Below are 18,993 nucleotides of genomic sequence, written 5' to 3'. Positions count from 1 at the left end.
TTATTCCTTAGCTCTAGAGTCGCCAGGTATCCTTATGATACCGCCACGAGGTTCAAGTTCAAGTTCAGATCAATGACTCAATACACCAGTTAGTAAGGTTCAATCAAACACTTTTATTATTTACACAGTAAATCGATACTCATGCAACTAATACTAGCGGACTAAACTATTCCTACCACTATAAGCCAATACTTATCTTCGATAAGGGAACCCACTGGATCAGAGAACAATGGCCTCTTGTTCTGTCCTGAGACTGCAGGCTTCCCAGTTGGTACGGGCTAAGGGGTCAGGAATGTCTATTCTCGTTGCATGCGTTGGTTGGACACTTACTTGTCGGTGTAGCTGTTGGCCAGGCCTCTCCTTCTCACGGTCAAGTTCTTAGAGAGCTGCTGCAAAGGTGTTCTGCTGGGAGGGCCGGCTAAGAGAGCGAGCTGGACTTGGGACCTGACTTTTATAGGTCCCAGGGGCCTCGCGCCCTTTTGGCCGGATCCCGATCCTACTGTCAATCGATTGGGTCTCATCCCAATCGATTGGTACGAATCCCCCAATACTGAGGCTGTCCCTCGATCGCGGGGCGGTTCTTCCTAACTGGTTTGTTTCCCTTTGTTTCAGACCCCGTTGGCGCCGGGAAGTCTGACCTGCTATAGAATGTCCCAAATGTAGCTAATCATTGTATCCATTGTTCCCGGGGATCGCTTCATTAATATGCAAACTGCTGGTTTCGGTGCTGTCTGCTTTCTTTGCAGCCAGAATACACATGAACTTCTGCAAACTGCTTGTCTCTTTATAATTGTCCAGTTTTCCCTGCAACCTTTGTAAATCGCCATTTTGGGTCGGGAAGTGGCCAACTTCGGTGGCTACACCATGAATCCTTACATCCCCTTGCATCCCTTGGCCAAAAACTTTAAATCTGTGCCCCCTAGCTAGTCCTTGTACCATCAGCTAAAGAGAGCAGTTCCTCCTCATCTACCATATATAAACCCGCCTCCCCGGACAGGCGCCAGAACGTGGCGACTAGGGGCTTTTCACAGTAACTTCATTGAAGCCTACTCGTGACAATAAGCAATTTTCATTTCATTTTCATTTCATTTTCATTTCATTTCATTTCAACCCATCATAATCTTATATGCCTCTATGAGATCTCCACTGAATCTCCCTAGCTCCAAGAGGAACAACGCCAATTTCTCCAAAATAAATTTGTAGTTAAAGTCCCTCATCCTGGTAAATTTCTTCTACACTCTCTCAAGGACCTTCACATGACCAAACTGGGTGTAACACTGTAGTTGTGGTTCAACCTCCTTGAAAGTCAGGAGAACAAAGTTCCAAACTATTTTCCCACTGGGAGGTAACTGATTTTTTCAATCATGCCAAATTCAGTGCCCCAACTAGCCACAATTCCAGCCGCAGGCCAGAGTGGAAAATTCCACCTATTAACAAAATCCGACTGTTGTAATAGTACAAATGAACCAGATATTTAAATGAAGTCCTGAGGTCTAATATTGTAAAATATTTGTGATATTTCAATAACAAAATTAAAAAGCTTCTGGCTTTTTTGTGAAGTCACACATTTTTCTTTTGTAGGATGAACTGATTTACATGCTGCGCAAACTTCTGTTAAATATTGGGGACATGCCTGCTCAGACCTCCCATATTCTCTTCAACTACCTCGTAAGTATTACCAATGCCTTGTCTCAAATGAATAGTTTTATCCATCCATACCCATCCAATAATAAAACAATTGGCTACTTATTTTTTTAGCTGACCTATTCAAATTCCAGCTATTTTCTCTATTAAATCGAGAAACAATGAATGACTGCTATTCTAGCTGCACGTATCTTCTTGATTGAACAAACTGAAAGATATGGGTCTGGATTCTCCGTTTCTAAGACGAAGCGTGGATTCTCTGATTCTGCAGCTATGTCTGGAGGAAGCGTCTGGTCTTACGACCAAAACGTTCATATTCAAGATACTCCTGGTGGGGGGGCTAGCTGCCGCATCACGTAAAGCCTTACCTGCCGATATGGACGCAGAATAGCCAAGTCCATGGTCGCGCATCCCATGGCGGCGGCCTGCAGCGACTGCACTGTACAACATAGCGCTGACCATGTATGGACCGAGCCATCCAAATTCTGTCCCCTGTAGCCCCCACTGAAGCCCCTCCTGCCAGTGAAACGGCTCCCCCCCCCCCCCCCCCCCAACTGTGGCGACACTGGACACAGTCTGCAGCCATCACGCCAGGTTCACAAAGGTTGAGAGGACATTTGTCACACACCATCGGAGGTGGAGCATCGGGGGAGGGCCTCAGGTGACACTCTGAGGCCATCCCAATAGCGTGCGGCATACTCCTCGAGTCTGCCGTTTTTGATGGGGCGCAGCCTCTGAAAATCGGCGTCGATGGTAGCGTCGACGTGGGTGGACTAGGACAGATTTTTGGAGATGTGTACCCCTAGGAATTTGAAACTGCTAACCATCGTGGGCAGCATGGTAGCACAAGTGGCTAGCACTGTGGCTTCACAGCGCCAGGGTCCCAGGTTTGATTCCCCGCTGGGTCACTGTCTGTGCAGAGTCAGCATGTTCTCCCAATGTGTGCGTGGGTTTCCTCCGGGTGCTCCGGTTTTCTCCAACAGTCCAAGGCCATGCAGGGTTAGGTGGATTGGCCATGCTAAATTTCTCCTAGTGTCCAAAAAAGTTCGGAGGGGTTATTGGGTTACGGGGATAGGGTGGAAGTGAGGGCTTCAGTGGGTCGGCGCAGACTCGATGGGTCGAATGGCCTCCTTCTGCACTGTATGGTCCATGTTCTATCTCTGACCCCGTTGATGCTGACAGGGGTGTGTACAGTACTTTGCTTCCTGAAGTCAATGACCAGCTCTTTAGTTTTGCTGGCATTGAGTAATAGATTGTTGTCGCTGCACCACTCCACTAGGTTCTTTATCTCCCTCCTGTATTCTGAGTCATCGTTATTCAAGATCCGGCCAACTATTGGTCGTATTGCCAGCAAACATGTAGATGCAGTTGGAACCAAAGTTTGTCACACAGTCGGGTATGTACAGGGAGTATAGGGGGCTAAGTACACAGCCTTGCAGGGCCCTGGTATTGAGGACTATTGTGGAGGAGGTGTTGTTGTTTATTCTTACTGATTGTGGTCTGTGGGTCAGAAAGTCAAGGATCCAGTTGCAGAATGAGGAGCCAAGTCCTAGGTTTTGGAGCTTTGATTTGAGCTTGGCTGGGATTATGGTGTTCAAGGTGGATCTGTAGTCAATAAACAGGAGTCTGATGTAGGAGTCCTTGTTGTCGAGATGCTCTAGGGATGAGTGTCGGGCCAGGGAGATGGTGTCTGCTGCGGAACGGTTGCAGCGGTATGTGGATTGCAGTGGATCAAGGTGTTCTGGGAGTATGGAGGTGACGCGCTTCATGACCAACCTCTCGAAGCACTTCATTACGACTGAAGTCAGGGCCACCGAACAGTAGTCGTTGAGGCACGTTGCCTGGTTCTTCTTTGGCACCGGTATGATGGTGGTCTTCTTGAAGCAGGTGGGGACCTCCGAGCGGAGTAGGGACAGGTTAAAGATGTTCGCAAATAAATCTGCCAACTGGTCCATGCAGGCTCTGAGTTCACGACCAGGGGACCCGTCGCCTTCCTAGGGTTCACTTTCAGAAAAGCCGATCTGGCTTCAGAATCTGTGATGGTGGGTATGGGTGTGTTATGGGCTGCTGGGGCACTCGACAGCAGACTGCTAATGAAATGCAAATGGTGTTTAATGTGCATTCTGGAATGCATTGATGCTGCTGTCGAGGTGACAGAGAACTGCAATTTGCCGTCAAATCGGCACACGCTGTAATTTTGGCGTCAACCTATTCTCCACTCAATTGCGTTCACGATTTCAGCATCAGCCAACGGAGAATCCTGCCCCTGGAATTTTGCAAGAAAACTGTGAATCAAATTTTATTTATTTTTTAAACTCATTGACTGAAAAAGCACTAATGCAATTTTATGTGTATGGAGCTGGGACAAGGCTATGAGCCTTGAACATATGTTGGACACGCTCTAATGTTGGTGCAGACTATTATTAAAGAACAATACTGAAATTGACCATCAGTTTTCAGTTGTTCCTGTTTCATTTCAGGTTGGCCTGATCATGTACTTTGTACGCACACCTTGTGAATGGGGCATGGATGCAATCTCAGCCACTGTTACCTTTCTATGGGAGGTTGTAGGTTATGTTGAAGGACTTTTCTTCAAAGATCTAAAACAGACAATGAAAAAAGAACAGTGTGAAGTCAAACTGCTCGTGACAGCCTCGATGCCAGGTAGGGGCACAACTAACTACCAAAGGCTGGCAGTCAGATATGGTGTATTTCTAGATCCATATTCCTGTTTATTTCCAATTAAGATCAATTGTGTTTCACCATTTCTATAAATCCATTGATACAGAAAGAAAGTGCCTAGTTTTTGCATGATGGTGACGAGCAGCATCTCTATTAGAACTGAGAGAGAAGGGGATGAGGAGTGGCGGGTGATGAAGGGACGGAACAGTGTGTCACGGAGAAAGTGATCCCTGCAGAATGCTACTGCAGGGGGGTTGAGGGCAAGATGTGTTTTGTGCTGGCATCATGCTGGAGTTGGCGGAAATGGCATGTGGAGACCATTGGGATGAAAAGTGAGGTCAAGGGAGACCCTATCATGGTTCTGGGAGGGAGGGGAATGGTTGAGGGCAGAGGTGTGGGTAATGGGTCAGATCCAGTTGAGTGTTCTGTCAACCACAAAGGGCACTTTGTTTCAGAAAAAAGGCAGACATTTTAGAGGTGCCATTTTCATAGTTGGCATCATCAGAAAAGATGCGACAGAGGTGGAGAAACTGGAAGAATGGGATGGACTCCTCACAGGAAGTGGTGTATGAGGAGCTGTAGCAAGATAGCTGTGTGAGTAGTTGGGCTTGTAATGAATATTGGTGGTCAGTCTATCAATGGAAATAGAGACAGGGGGGTCTACAAGGAAGGGAAGCAAAATGGTGGAGATGGAGGTGAGGGAGGGATGGAAACTGGAATCAAAATCGATAAATGTTTCCAGATCTAGACGAGAGCATGAAGCAGCACCGATCTAGTTATCGCTGTAATGGAAAAAGATTTGTGGGAGGAGGCCTGAGTAGGTCCGTAACAAGGAATGGTCCACATACCCCACAATAAGACAGGCATAACTGAGGCCCATGCAGATACCTATAGCCCCACGTTTACTTGCAGGAAGTAAGACAATTTAAAGGAGAAATTGTTCAGTGACAGAACAAGTTTAGCTGGGCATAAATGAGTAGTGGTCGACATAGATTATTCAGGCCTCTGCTCAAGTAAGTAGTAGAGAACCCTCAAACCCTCCTGGTCATGGATGCAGGTGTAGAAGGATCCATAGTAAAAAAGAGATGGTTAAGGCTTGGAAACTGGAAATTGTTGACATAACGTTGTGTAACAGAGGAATTGTGAATGTAGGTGGGGAGAGATTGGACAAGGAGAGAGAGGATGGAGTCAAGAAAGGAATAAATTAGTTCCCTGGGGCATCAACAGGCTGGGACGACCAGGGCCGTCCTGTTTGTGGATTCTCAGAAGTATGGAAGAGGACTGTGTGGAACTGTGGGACTTTCAGATTGGAAGCTATGGAGGGAAGACCTCCAGAGGTGATGAAGTCAGTGACAGTCCTGGAAATAATGGCTTGATGTTCATTGGTGGGGTAATGGTCCTGCAGTCCCCCACTCCCCACTGGGCCGTCTGACATTTGTTTTTAAGTTTTGCTTCCACTGAGCACTGACTTTTGTTCTCATATTAACACAATCTGCTATCTTACCTTTATGCCACTATCAGCACATTTCATAGTCATTCACATTGCATTAATGCTGTCTTGTGCGCTACACATCTTTGTTGCAATCTCTCCTAGCTTCACCTATTACAGATGTTTTACTTTGTTCCACCCTCTCTTATGCAGTATATAAATCCATCAAATTTCCCCCTCTCTTTAGCTCTGAAAAAGAGTCACATGGACTCGAAATGTTAACTCTGTTTCTCTCTCCACAGATGCTGTCAGACCTGTTGAGTTTATCCAGCATTTTCTGTTCAGATTTCAGATTTCTAGCATCCACAGTATTTTGCTTTTATTTAAGTGTAAACGGGTTGAATTTGATTTGTCTTTTTGTCTCGGTGGCTGATTACGTAGTGCTAATATTATCTGTTTAGAGAACAGTTTAGATGTAAGGCTTCTTTATTACCCAGGAACAAAGACTTTAGTTGTCCATGGACAAAATGAATGTGATATCCCAACACAACTTCCTGTGCATGAGGATACACAGTTTGAAGCTGTCCTCAAGGTAAGAGAACATAATTTACTTTCAAGAGTAATTTAACATTCTATTATTGTTCAGTGGAGTTTAGCTCAACTTGCATGAAAATGTTGTTGATATGTGTGTGCCATATAGTGAATACCTGTAACGTGTCTGTCCTGTATAAGTATACTAAGATACTATTGAATGCATGGTTGTTAATATGTTTACTTCATTTAAATTATTATGTATTTGATCCTATTTCAGTATATGTACGTTAATTATTTACTTTTTATAGGTAAATGCCTAATTTATCAGCCATTCATTTCTACTCTGTCCAATGTTTAGCTAGAACAGATTTTGTTTTTAATTTGTATCTTTGTGCTTTAAATATTTCATAATTACCACAAACAAAAACACAATTGCCACCTCTGTCGAGGTTAAAATTTATTGTAGGTCCAATAATATATTTTAATGAATGAAGATTTGTCGCTAGTGTCCACTGCACAACCAATGAAATGAAATGAAATAACAATCGCTTATTGTCACAAGTAGGCTTCAAATGAAGTTACTGTGAAAAGCAATGGTCAAAGCTTCTTGCCTCTAGCATGAAATTGTAATAATTGCATCCAACTCCTTCATCTAAAATAATCAATTCATTATCCATATAAAGGAAGTCACTAAATCATGTTTTCTAATTAACGTATTGGAACAATACCAATGTTATAAAACAGCATTTGTGAGCTAATGTTTTAATTCTGTAATGTATACTCATTATCTTGGAATCATACAGCACAGAAGGAGTCCATTTGGCCTGCATGACCATACTGGCTCACAGCAGTACACCTTGTTGCCCTCACTCAACTTTTCCCCGTAGCACTGCAATTTTCTTCCTTTACATATAATGGTCCAATTCGCTTTTGAAACACATGCTTAAATCTGTCTCCACCACTGTCTCAGACTGTACATTCCAAATTCATAGAATCTACAGTGCAGAAGGAGGCCATTCAGCCCACCAAGTCTGCACCGGCCCTTCGAAAGAGCACCCCACCCAACCCCACACCTCCATCCTATCCCCATAACCCAGCAATCCCACCCCATCTTTTTGGACACTAAGGGAAATTTAGCATGGCCAATCCACCTAGCATGCACATCTTTGGACTGTGGGAGGAAACCGGAGCACCTGAAGGAAACCCACGCACACACAGGGAGAACATGCAAACTCGACACAGACAGTGACCCCACGCCGGGAATTGAACCTGGGACTCTAGAGCTGTGAAGCAACTGTGCTAACTACTGTGCTGCCCTTCTAATATCTAACTGCATGAAGAAATTGTTCCTCATCTTGCTATTGCTTTTTTTTTGCAATTATCTAAAATCTGTGCCCTCTTGTTCTTCATCCTTCCACCACCAAGAACACTTTCTCCCCATCTACTCTGTTCAGCCCCCTCATGATTTAGAAAACCTCTTTAAAATCACATCATAACCTTCTGTTCTCCAAGGAGAACAGTTCCAGCTTCTTTGATCTATCTACTGAACTGAAGTTCCTCATGCCTGGAAGCATTTTTATTAATCTTTTCTGACCTCTGTCTGAAACCTTCACGTCTTTTCTAAAGTGTGGTATCCAGCACTGCACAAAATATTCTAATTGAGGCCGAATCAATATTTTATGCATAAAGTCCTTTGTACTCTATGCCTCTATTTTTAAAGCCCAGGACCCCATAGACTTTATTAATTGCTCTCTAACCTGTCCTTCCGCTTTCAACCATTTGTGCAGGTATACATCTAGGTCTCTCTGTTCCTGCACCCACTGTAGATTGTGCATTTTATTTTATATTTTCTCCTGTAATGCCACCCTGGGCAAGTGCACGGTCAATTCCAGCCTCACATGCCCCAGAGTCTCAACACAAGTGAATTAACCAATAATTCTTATAAAAAGTTCAGAGGTCTTTGATCCTTGGCTGCCCAATGATCACAGTCACCAGGTTTGTAAGTTGAAACACAATTACTGTTTATTTATAATGAGAATAATGATGAACTATGCAATAAACACAACTGGACAAACAACAAGCTAACTTACTACCCCTTTAACAGTCCCACCATTTACACCCACACACAAGACAGACAAACATGGGGTGGGGGTGAAAATGATGTGGATGAGGATGAAAAGATAAGAGTCTTTGCTTCCAATGGTAGTTCTTTAGCACACTTCCCTCGTAGTATGGTTGCTGATTAAAGTCCTTGGTTTGCCGTCTGTAATGATCTTATCTGTAGTTTAGAAATGAATTACTCACAGCTTTTCCTGGAGAGGCCTCTTTGCTTCACATCAAACTTTGCTTTCAGTTCATGATTTATTTCCAGGCTTCCGCCTTTTCTGGAGAGAGTTGGTGGGTTTACATCAGAGAGTTAGTTGGTTCTCCCCTGATTACATAACTTGTAATGATTCTCCTGTACTTAGATTCATCTAGACTCCCTGTCAGTTCAGAAACACAGCCATTCTGGAGAAAAATCAAGAGGAGAGAGGACAGGAGTCCTTTCTCAGGTCTGCCAAGAGTCAAACGCAAACCAAAACTCAACCCTTGAAGCTCTGAAATATTCCAGTGGGATCAGACCCAATCACCACCTGTTACCGGGCAGAGCGCGGCCTTTTGGGTTAATTCATTGGCCACCGGCCAGTTTCTGTCATTCATGCTGGTCCATCTGCAATTGCCAATTTAAATCAGTCCAGCCTTCTGGATCCTTCTGTTTGAATTAAAGGTGCGACTTCTGTCAATAAATCATCCATGGATCAAAAATATAATGGCAAAAATAAAAGAAAGGGAAGTAAGGGAATAAACAATCGCAAACAGGAAGGACCCTTACATACTTCTTCCCCAAAAGAATGAAACTTCAGGGCAAGGACATTTCATTATGAAGTATGCAAGACATAAATCACAAACACACATACGTTCCCCTTCCAGTTCCTATATTTTTAAATGGTCAGCTCTTAAAAGCGTGACAAAGCATCCGCAATCATAAAAGTCAAATAAATCAGTTTTGTGTTAAACATAGCGTGTAGAGTCCTTTAAATATCTGTAACACAAGTTACTTCCTTTTGAAGGGTTCTCCCTCTCCCCTGCCTCCTCCATCCTCACCTCCATGGTGCTCATGTAGCTTCTTTGTCACTAAGATTGAGACAATCTGATTAACGGCCTCTGCTGCTTCCCTCCCTTCCACTAGCTCATGGGCTGAACTGTCTCTAAATTTCCTCCCTTCTGTCCCCTCAACTCCTATCTTTCTATTTTTTAAATAAATTTAGAGTGCCCAATTCATTGTTTCCAAATAAGGGGCAATTAAGCATGGCCAATCCACCTAGCCTGCACATCTTTGGGTTGTAGGGGGCGAAACCCACGCAAGCATGGGGAGAATGTACAAACTCCACACGGACAGTGACCCAGAGCTGGGATCGAACCTGGGTCCTCGGCGTTGTGAGGCAGCAGTGCTTACTACTGCACCACCGTGCTGCCCTATCTTTCTTTCATTTCTCTCCATATGCTTCCCTCCCAGAGCTCAGCTTGTCCATGAGATCCACCTTCTGCTCACTTGACCCTATTCTCTCAAAACTGCTGACTATGCAACTTCTCCGTGTTTATGATATCCTCAATGATTCTCTATCCTCAATGATATCCTCAATGATTAGTCACGCTATATTCCGACTTAATTGGAAATTTTATTTTTTAAATGAATGTATAACCAAATTTCGAGGATCTCCTACAATCAAATGGTTACCTTCAGAAATAAGTGCAGCTGAGGGTCAACCCTCTCCAAGTTGACAGGCTGTTTATGCACCGTTCTTTAAGTCACAACTTTTACCTCCTCATCACAGTTGTTATAATCACAGCCCTTATCTCCATTTGTGAACATGGACTGAAACAATTTGTGCTTTCCAGATTTCAAATATTCTTTGCTTTCAGAATCAGAGGATGGTACGTCATTGCCGCTACAAACTTTCTGGTTATTGTTAACAGATAAAATGGCAGAACCACCACATGGTTCTCCATCATCTTGCTCTTCATTTAAAAAATGGAATTGATTACTGATTATTTCATCTCCTTTGCTCCCTGCTTCCTTTACCTCGAAGAGGCACTGTGGACCTTTAAAAGGACGTGGGCTAACCAGTTGTTTGCTTGATATTACTTCACAGTCCTTACTGTCCTCATCCTGAGTAACCGATGCCATGCGATCATGGATACTTTTCTTCAAAGCAAGCATGCTTTTGTTCTCTTTTCAGAATTCTCCTTATAAACTTCCACAAGCCCCAGGAGCTTTCCTTGCAACTTCCAACATGCTGAATGAACATGTATTACTTGTTACAATATCAACACCTGGGATTCCAAGTCACCACCCTTAGTACCTTACTTCCTGGTCTGAGGAGGAAATCTCAGAACATTCTCAGCTATCTATTCTCTACCTTGACTATCTGCCTTCTTTTGGCTCTCACACTTCCTATCCTTTTGAAAATTATGGAGCTGATGGACAAAAGGTTTAAATTTATGGATTAGCTCATAATTGTCAACCATAATTGCTGCCGACCTAGCAGTCTTCACCCTCTGCTCTTCAACATCAATTCTTATTGTAGAAGGTAGGGAATTCTTAAATTCTTCTAAGTGAATGACCTCTCTTGGAGCCTCAGAGATAGTTGCAACTCCCAATGTTCATACCCACCTATCAAAATTGTTCTACGTTACCGTTTTAAATTCTGCAGAAGTCTGTCTGGTTGACACCTCAAATTCCAAAACATTTGCCTGTATACTTTGGGAACTAATTCATATACATCCAAAATAGTCATAATTCTTAGACACCTGCTCTGATCGGGAAGCATAAACTTCCTGCGCCCACCCCATCAGTTTACTCTGCAAGGGTAATGCCTACTTTTCTTTAGCCACTCCATTTGGGTTGCTCTTTTCTCAAAAGCCCCAAAAAGGTTTCTACATCCTTCTCATCAAAATCTGGAAGGCCCTGTACAAATCAAAACATGTTGCCATTGGGTTCTGTGCTAGGAGTAAGCGTCCTACTATTTTCTGGCAGCTTCCAATTAATTTCTTAAGCTTGGTGTCTTAAGCTGGAGAGCCTGGGCGTGATTCTCCGCTCCCCACGTGGCGTGGGAGAATCGCGGGAGGGCTCCCCGACAAAATTCACGCCCCCCCTCGCGGCCTCAGCGATTTTCCCCCCCCCCCCCCCCCCCCGCTCGGAAGAATCGCCGCTCGCCGTTTTTCACGGCGAACGTCGATTCTCTGACCCGGATGGGCCGAGCGGCCTGATGTTCGCGGCCGTTTCATGACGGCGGCAAACACACCTGGTCGCTGCCATCGTGAAACGGGAGTGAGAATCCTGTTTGGGGCTTGTAGATGGCCTAGAAAGGAAAGAGCACCACGATTGTGCTCGAAAGGGGACAGGCCCGCGATCGGTGCCCACTGACGCACTATTTCCCCTCCTCCGCCCCGCAAGATCAAGCCGCCACATCTTGCGGGGCGGCTGAGGGGAAAGACGGCCACCACGCATGCACGGGTTTGTGCCGTCAGCGTCATGACGTTAGCCGAGCATGCGCGGGTTGGAGCCGGCCAACCTGCCTATGTGCGGCTGACGTCATTGGGCGTGCCGGCCACGTCATTCTTGGCGCGACGCCCCCGCGGCCGAGATTTATGGAGCACCGCTCCTAGCCCCGCCAGGAGGGGAGAATAGGGGGCGAGGAGCGGCCTCCGAGGCCGTCGTGAAACTCAGCCGAGTTCACGACAGCCCTCCCGATTTTTCCTGGGAGCGGAGACTTCCGCCCCCTATCTTTTACTTTTTCCTCTCTTATCTTCAGCTTTTTCCTCTCTCTTATTCTTTTCCCTTGCTTTCTTTTCCCTTTCTCTTTTTCCCTTTCCTCTCTTTTTCTTTTCCTCCCCCTCTCTTTCCAACTTCATCACTTCCATCTCCATTTCTTTTGCTTTTCTTTTTGCTTCATCTTCATTTCCGTTCTTTTTCATCTCCTTTCACGCTCTAACTGCAACCGAACTCTCCAGCTCAACTTCCCCACCAGAAAATATACCTGATGCCGCACTACCTGGTGGGCTCACCTGTGTTCCTAGCACTCTTTCATATTTAAATGTTGAGCAATCACTTCAATTATAGAACAAAAACAGTACAGCACAGAACAGGCCCTTCGGCCCTCGATGTTTTGCCGAGATTTGTCCGAAACCACGATCAAGCTATCCCACTCCCTGTCACTCTGGTATGCTCCATGTGCCTATCCAATAACCGCTTGAAAGTTCCTAAAGTGTCCGACTCCACTATCACAGCAGGCAGTCCATTCCACACCCTAACCGCTCTCTGAGTAAAGAACCTACCTCAGACATCCCTCCTATATCTCCCAACCTGAACCTTATAGTTATGCCCCCTTGTAACAGCTACATCCACCCGAGGAAATAGTCTCTGAACGTCCACTCTATCTATCCCCCTCATCATCTTATAAACCTCTACTAAGTCACCTCTCATCCTCCTCCACTCCAAAGAGAAAAGCCCTAGCTCCCTCAACCTTTCCTCATAAGACCTATCCTGCAAACCAGGCACTACCCTGGTAAACCTCCTTTGCACCTTTTCCAATGCTTCCACATCCTTCCTGTAATGAGGTGGCCAGAACTGCACACAATACTCCAGATGTGTTCTCACCAGGGTCATGTACAGTTGCAGAATAACCCCACGGCTCTTAAACTCAAGCACCCTTTTAATAAACGTGAACACACTATAGGCCTTCTTCATGCTCTATCCACTTGAGTGGCAACCTTCAGAGGTCTGTGGACATGAATCCCAAGATCTCTCTGTTCCTCCACATTCCTCAGAACCCTGCCATTGACCATGTGATCCGCATTCAAATTTTTTTTACCAAAATGAATCACCTCCCACTTATCAGGGTTAAACTCCATCTGCCATTTTTTTGCCCAGCTCTGCATCCTATCAATGTCTCTTTGCAGCCTACAACAGCCCTCCACCTCATCCACTACTCCACCAATCTTGGTGTCATCAGCAAATTTACTAACCACCCTTCAGCCCCCGCCTCCAAGTCATTGATTAAAAATCACAAATAGCAGAGGACCCAGCATTGATCCCTGTGGTACACCGCTGGTAACTGGTCTCCAGTCTGAAAATTTTCCATCCACCACCACCCTCTGTCTTCTATGTGATAGCCAGATACTTATCCAATTGGCCAAATTTCCCTCTATCCCACACCCCCTATCTTTCTTCATAAGCCGACCATGGGGAACCTTATCAAACGCCTAACTAAAATCTATGTACACAACATCAACTGCTCTACCTTCATCTACACACTTAGTTACCTCCTCAAAGAATTCAGTCGGGACTTCCAGTGACGGCGGGCGGGAGGTAGCCACGCAACGGAGGGCTCCCGTTCGGGAACGGCATTTTCGGGGCTTTGAGCCCGGTCCCAGGGTCCACGGAGGAGTCAAAGACAGGGAGAAGGCACAGTGAAGACACAGATGAGGCACAGCAGAAGAAGATGTCCAGGATCAGCAAGAAAATGACCTTAAAAAAAACAGCTGAGGGCCCTTCGGGGAGTGGAGAGGTCACCACAGGGTCACCAAGGAAAAAGGAGGCTGGAGCACCAGGGGAGGCCACATTGCCTGCGGCTGAAGAAATAACCAAGGTGATGGCTGCAGAACACGAAAGACAGTTTACAAAACACTTGGAGGCGATGAGGAAGGAGATGAGGGAGGTTTTGAGTGTGCTGGTGGAGGAGGCGATTTCCCCGTTGACGACGACGGCGGTGGCGGGTGCAGTGGCGGAGGTGCGGGCGAAAGGGGAGGCGCTGAAGGAAGTGGAGAAGACATTGTTGCATCACAGTGATCAACTTGCCTCGATGGGAAAGGAGATGCGGAAGGTGATGGAGGTTAACAAGGATCTGCGAGGAAAAATGGAAGACCTGGAAAACAGACCCAGGCGACAGAATTTGAGGATTGTGGGGCTGCCTGAAGGAGTTGAAGGGCCGAGGCCGATGGAGTATTTTGCCGCGATGCTGATGAAACTATTGGGGGAGGGGAGAGGATCCCTCCCAATATGAACTGCATCGGGCTCATCGGTCGTGGAGGCCTGTACCAAAGGAGAGTGAGCCGCCAAGGGTAGTGACTCTGTGCTTCCATAGGTACAGTGTGAAGGAGAAGGTCCTGTGCTGGGCCAAGCAGAAGCAGGTGGTGCAGTGGGCTGGAGCTGGTATACGTGTATACCAGGACTTTACGGTAGAGCTGGCGAGGAGGCGGGCTGCTTTCAACCGGGTGAAGAGAGCACTGTACATTAGCAAGGGGCTGTGCGGCATTGTATATCCAGCGAAGCTGAGGGTGACTTATAAGCTCAAGGACTTTTATTTTGGAACAGCGGAGGGGTTTGCGAAGGCATAATAACTGTGGCAGAACTGAGAAATTGAGAAATGGCCATGTGCCGATGTAACCTCAGGACTGTATTTTCTTCTTTTTTGTTTCACTGCGTGCAGGTATATGGGCTAAAGGAGCCAATGTTGTATATATTTGGACAAGGGAAGTAATGGGACTTGCACTCAAAGTGAGGGCTCTTTGGGGTGTAGGTGGATATGTGGGGTGTGTGTGCTAAAAGGGGATTTCTGGGCTTTCCTAGGGCCGGGCAAGGGGGAAAGGGACCCAGGCGGGGGCCTCCGAGCTGGCCGGTTTAATCCGGCCAGTGAACGGAAGTGAGGTGGGGGGAGGGGCTGCGGCCATCGGAGCCTGGCAGAACAGGGTCCGAGTAGTCTAGACGGGGTGGAAAGTTAGGGGGAGGGAACCGAGGTTGGGGGGAGGAGTTTTACAAGAGGCAGTGGATGGGAGGAGTTGGGGAGGGGGAGGGGTTTACAACTCTTGGGTATCATGTACGGTACTCTTTCAGAGGTTGGATGGCATTGAGTGTGTGTGTAGGGTGGGGGGAGTGGACTCTATGGTGACCATGGGTAGTCCCGGACTCCTTTTTCTTTTTCTCCTTTGTTTTTTTGTTTCCACCGTGGGAGAGTTTGTTTTATTGGATGCATATATTGACAGGTGGGCCGTTGTTTGGAGTGGTGAAAGGATAGGATCGTTGTTATTAAGGGGATTGATTTTGTATTTGTTACCATTTCCTGTTTGTGGATGGGGTGTACATTTTGGAGGAAAATGTGAAAATGGAGAATAAAAATATTTTTAAAAAAGAGAATTCAATCAAATTTGTGAGGCAAGACTTACCCTTCACGAATCCGTGTTGACTATCGCGGATTAAGCTGCATCTTTCCAAATGGTCATCAAACCTATCCTTCAGGACCTTTTCCGTTAACTTAGTGACCACCGAAGTAAGACTAACTGGCCTATTATTACCAGGGTCATTCCTATTCCCTTTCTTGAACAGAGGAACAACATTCACCACTCTCCAGTCCTCTGGTACTATCCCCGTGGACAGTGAGGACCCAAAGATGAAAGCCAATGGCTCTGCAATCTCATCCCTTGCCTCCCAAAGAATCCTTGGATATATCCCATCTGGCCCAGGGGATCTATCGACCCTGAGGTTTTTCAAAATTGCTAATACATTCTTCCTCAGAACATCTACCTCCTCCAGCCTACCCGCCTGTCTCACACGCTCATCCTCAAAAACATGGCCCTCTCCTTGGTGAACACTGAAGTAAAGTATTCATTCAGCGCCTCTCCTATTTCTTCTGGCTCCATGCACAAGTTCCCACTCCTGTCCTTGACTGGCCCTAACCTCACCCTGGTTATTCTTTTATTTCTCACGTAAGAGTAAAAAGCCTTGGGGTTTTCCTTGATCCGACCCGCCAAGGACTTCTCATTCCCCTCCCAGCTCTCCTAAGCCCTTTTTTTTTAGCTCATTCTTTGCTACCTTGTAACCCATATGCGACCCAACTGAACCTTGTTTTCTCATCCTTACATATGCTTCCTTTTTCCTCTTGACAAGACATTCAACCTCTTTTGTGAACCATGGTTCCCTCACATGGACATTTCCTCCCTGCCTGACAGGAACATACCTATCAAGGACACGCAGTATTTGTTCCTTGAACAAGCTCAACTTTTCATTTGTGCCTTTCCCTGACGGTTTCTGTTCCCATCTTATGCTCCCTAATTCTTGCCTAATCACATCATAATTACCCCTCCCCAATTATCCACCTTGCCCTGCTGTATGGCCCTATCCCTCTCCATTGCAATAGTGAAAGACACCGAATTGTGGTCACTATCTCCAAAGTGCTCTCCCACAAACAAATCTAACACTTGGCCCGGTTCATTACCCACTACCAAATCCAATTATCTCCACCTACTTAGATTTAGCCGGTAATTTTATTCCTAATTTACCTACCAGTCGACTAGCTTGTCTTTTTGAAGCTCTTTCAAATAAACCAGAGTAAGTCTTCCACCTTAAGAAAAGTCTTATCAGCTTCCAGAGCCATCCTGTTATATCACTACAAACCTGGTATCTCTTTTAATTTACACTGTAACTTGATTCCACCCTCTACGGTTCCAAACATCCCGGATAGACCCCCAAATTATGGTAAGAGTCATGTTGCAGTCATCTCATTGTACAATGAGATGACTGCAACATGACTCTTACCATGGCTAAGGCTTTCAAAGGAGGAAGAAGGAACTCTGCCTGCTTTGCAGAAACTAACCAAAAGTTAATTAATTGAATTAGCAGATAATTTGGAACTAGGATTATTTGCAGGGATAAGGAATCCTGAGATTATTGGAAGCATACTGAAATATTTAAAATTGCAAGGGTTGACAGATAGACCAAGTTCTCTGCAAAGTGAGGCAATTGAATTGGCTAAAATTCAATTCCAACAAGAAACAGAAATGAAAAAACTAGTGATGCAGGGAAAAGAGACAAAGAGAGAGCTTTTCAAATGGAAATGAGGAAATTTGATGTGGAAATGGGGAAGTTCGCAATGGCAGAAAAGGAAATGGAGAAAGAGAGAGTAAATTGACTTAAAATATTGGAAGCTAAAAAGAGGCACAGTAGCTGTTACCATCAGCCACACTCAGCTTCATAAACAGTCTCCAGAAACAAGTTATTGCTAAAGAGGCAGTTGGTTAAGATCAAAACTCAAACCCAGCAGATTTCACCTTGACTGAAATTGAAGAAAGTTTCCCCAAATGTGGCCCTGTAACATGTGTGCAGTAATTATTTGCTGGATTTAGCTCATAGAGCTTTAAAATATTTGATCTTGTTTGGGAATAACGAGAATCTCGGGAACCAAGGGGATTTCATGTAAGACTGTGCATGTATAGCTATCAGTGTACTGAAGTGTTGAAGTGTATTGTCCTTATTGTAGTGTGTGCTTTTTTCTTTTAAGTGAATAAATATTCTTTATTAATTGTTCATGCAATGACTGGACTATTCCTCCCTGGATCTCATATTCTTCTCACAGTATACCAAAAAGAAAATATACACCGCTAAGAACCGATGTTCCAAGTTACCTTCCTGGGCTTTGGGATACAGCGGAGTTCTTAACATATCGTAAACCAATCACTAAATTGTATCAATCACTCTGCTCATTCTTTTCAGCAGAACTGAGGGAAGAAATACATCAGCCATCCATTTTCCTGTTGTTTCCATTTCCTATCAGTGACAAATGATGCACATTATTCCTGTCCACTGTAATATCCAAATTGCAGAAATATCTTGTGTATTTCAATAATTTGCACCATAGCCATGTTGAAGCCAGGGATTCCTTTTTGCCTCTGGAATCTATAATCTTTTAGGATCCTAGAATAGTACAGCATGGGAGGCCATTTGGCCTATCTAGACTGCACTGGCTGTTTCACAAAGTAATTCAGTTGAGCTCACCCCTAGCCGTTCCCATATTATCGCAATTTTACCTTCCCCATATATTTATCCAATTCCTTTTTGAGGGTGTCTGTTGTATCTGTTTTGAGGCCTCCCCAGGCACTGCATCCAAATCATAATCGCTCGTTACACAAAAGGAGTTGTCCCCCTGTTGCCGCTTGTACTTTAATCAATCACCTTCTGTGCAAGTGAGATTTAAAATTTAAAGGACTATAAAGTTCATTTAATCAATCTTTCTGCATTTGGTTGCATGCACTACGGTGCCAATTTTGAAAAATGTAAATATTTTATTGTTCTTTGACATAATGCTGCAAGAGTCCAGTCCATCACTCAAACCTGCCTCCCATTCATTGACTCCATCTACACCTCCTGTTGCCTGGGGAAAGCGGGCAGCATAATCAAAGATCCCTCTCACCCGGCTTACTCACTCTTCCAACTTCTTCCATTGGGCAGGAGATACAGAAGTCTGAGAACATGCATGAACAGACTCAAAAATAGCTTCTTCCCCGCTGTTACCAGACTCCGAAACGACCCTCTTCTGGACTGACCTCATTGACACTACACCCCTGTATGCTTCACCCGATGCCGGTGCTTTACCTTGTGTTGCCCTATTATGTATTTTCTTTTATTTCCTTTTCTTTTCCTGTACGTAATGAACTGTTGAGCTGCTCGCAGAAAAATACTTGTCACAGTACCTTGGTACACATGAGAATAAACAAAATCCAATCCAATCCAAGAGGTATCAGAGAGCTCCTCGGCAGAAGAAACCAAGGAGCCTGCTAATATTATTTAAGTAACTCTGGGCGAGGAATTCAGTAGAGGCTGGGGATATACC

General features: G+C 45.1%; 1 protein-coding gene across 12 annotated transcripts in view; it reads left to right on the top strand.

Annotated features, from left to right (window-relative positions):
• LOC119960968 (protein unc-80 homolog) overlaps positions 1 to 18,993 on the top strand; it is a 475,408-nt gene that overhangs the window by 291,921 nt on the left and 164,494 nt on the right. For all 12 annotated transcript variants that reach the window (XM_038788541.1, XM_038788566.1, XM_038788560.1 and 9 more), the window contains 3 exons: positions 1,582 to 1,668; positions 4,125 to 4,308; positions 6,253 to 6,347. In XM_038788541.1, coding sequence (XP_038644469.1) covers positions 1,582 to 1,668; positions 4,125 to 4,308; positions 6,253 to 6,347 — 366 coding nt within the window. The remainder of the gene's footprint in view (positions 1 to 1,581; positions 1,669 to 4,124; positions 4,309 to 6,252; positions 6,348 to 18,993) is intronic.

This window comes from Scyliorhinus canicula, chromosome 2 (genome assembly GCF_902713615.1).
Source record: "Scyliorhinus canicula chromosome 2, sScyCan1.1, whole genome shotgun sequence".
Taxonomy (NCBI): domain Eukaryota; kingdom Metazoa; phylum Chordata; class Chondrichthyes; order Carcharhiniformes; family Scyliorhinidae; genus Scyliorhinus; species Scyliorhinus canicula.
The sequence above is the reverse complement of the archived record's forward strand: the minus strand, read 5'-3'. Positions and strand labels throughout refer to the sequence as shown.